The sequence below is a fragment of the Austrofundulus limnaeus genome, unplaced genomic scaffold (genome assembly GCF_001266775.1).
Source record: "Austrofundulus limnaeus strain Quisiro unplaced genomic scaffold, Austrofundulus_limnaeus-1.0 Scaffold2836, whole genome shotgun sequence".
In the NCBI taxonomy this organism is placed as follows: domain Eukaryota; kingdom Metazoa; phylum Chordata; class Actinopteri; order Cyprinodontiformes; family Rivulidae; genus Austrofundulus; species Austrofundulus limnaeus.
In genome coordinates, this window is record NW_013955238.1 from 8,343 (window position 1) to 9,762 (window position 1,420).

The 1,420-nt window shown below is 36.1% G+C and overlaps 1 protein-coding gene across 1 annotated transcript in view; it reads left to right on the plus strand.

The window, feature by feature from the left end:
- LOC106511483 (uncharacterized) overlaps positions 1–1,420 on the plus strand; it is a gene marked incomplete at both ends in the record, with an annotated part of 9,904 nt that overhangs the window by 5,343 nt on the left and 3,141 nt on the right. The window contains 1 exon segment of the mRNA XM_014000235.1: positions 516–713. Coding sequence (XP_013855689.1) covers positions 516–713 — 198 coding nt within the window.

Consider the following 1,420-nt stretch of genomic DNA (forward strand, 5'->3'; position numbering starts at 1 on the left):
CTTCAAGGCTGTGTAGAACATCGTAGTAAATGCATGTAACGGCCACCCAGAGGTCTCTCCATAATCGCTCTATCCTGAAATAATATCAAATGAAATATGTAGTTAGGTATAGACTTTCTTCTGTGTATATGTGAACTATCACATGAAACAAAGGGTTAAGTCACAAAGTGATTTTGGAGAAAAAAATATTGTTTAAGGTAAAACATTTGCAATTAACAAAATACCTTGCAGGTTGATCAATTGAAATATCAGAAACATGATCTTACAAAAACTTTTAAAGAATATTTTTTGNTTCTTGTGCAGTCAGGGATGGTAGGTCAATGTTTTAGTTACAGGTTATGCAAGGAAAGTGTTGATTGGTAAATGATAATCTTAGTGAAATGTCAAGTCACACAATTAAAGCCATTCATTGGACTTATCATCTTGTATAGTACTTAATATCCAGAGTTGGTTTAGTTTGTGTTCTTGTCTTCTTTCTCCTTGTCCTGTTCTCATTGCTTGTATTGTTTTTTTAGGCTGGTTAACTGTCTCAGACTCTTCAAAGGCCATATCGGAATGTGCAAAGAATGCTCTGCATTTGCATGAACTAGAGAACCCATTAATCCTCACAATGGATATAAGACGAAGTGTGGCTGAACAGGACGTGGCCCTCATCTCGTTCTACAAGAGACCCAATGTTGAATGGGCACGTCCTCTTGAGTGCAGGCTTGAAGGTAAAATTTATTAAACAATGGCTTGCATAAGTATTCATACCCCTTTAAACTTTTCCATTTTTGTCATATTAAAACCACACGCATAAATTTATTTCATTGGAATTTAATGTGAAATACCAACACAAAGTGGTGTACAATTGTGAAGTTGAAAGAAAATTATACATGATTCAAAACATTTTTTACAAATAAACTGTGTGGTGTGCAAAAGTATTCAGACCTCCTGAACCAATAAATTGTGGAACCACCACCTGCTACGTCCTGATGCATCTCAGTAATCCAGGTAGAAAAATCAAAAAGAAAACATTAAGTAGGTCCTCTGGGCAGGTTCTTCTTTAATTAAATGTTTTGTCTCTCCTCCAAGACACTTCTTCAGTCTGAGTCCACCTGAAACTCCTCAGACTGAAGAAGTCTCTTGGAGGAGAGACAAAACATTTAATTAAAGAAGAACCCGCCCAGAGGACCTACTTAATGTTTTCTTTTTGCCTTATGCTACAATTACAGCTGCAAATTTTTAGGGTAATGTCTTCAGCAGCTTTGAACATCTAGTGACTGAATTTTTTGCACATTCTACTTTTCAAAACAGCTGAAGCTCAGTCAGATTAGATGGAGAGCATTTGTGAACAGCAGTTTTCAGATCTGGGTTTAGATCTGGACTTTGACTGGTCCATAACTCATGAATATGTTTTGTTTTAAACCATTCCATTGTA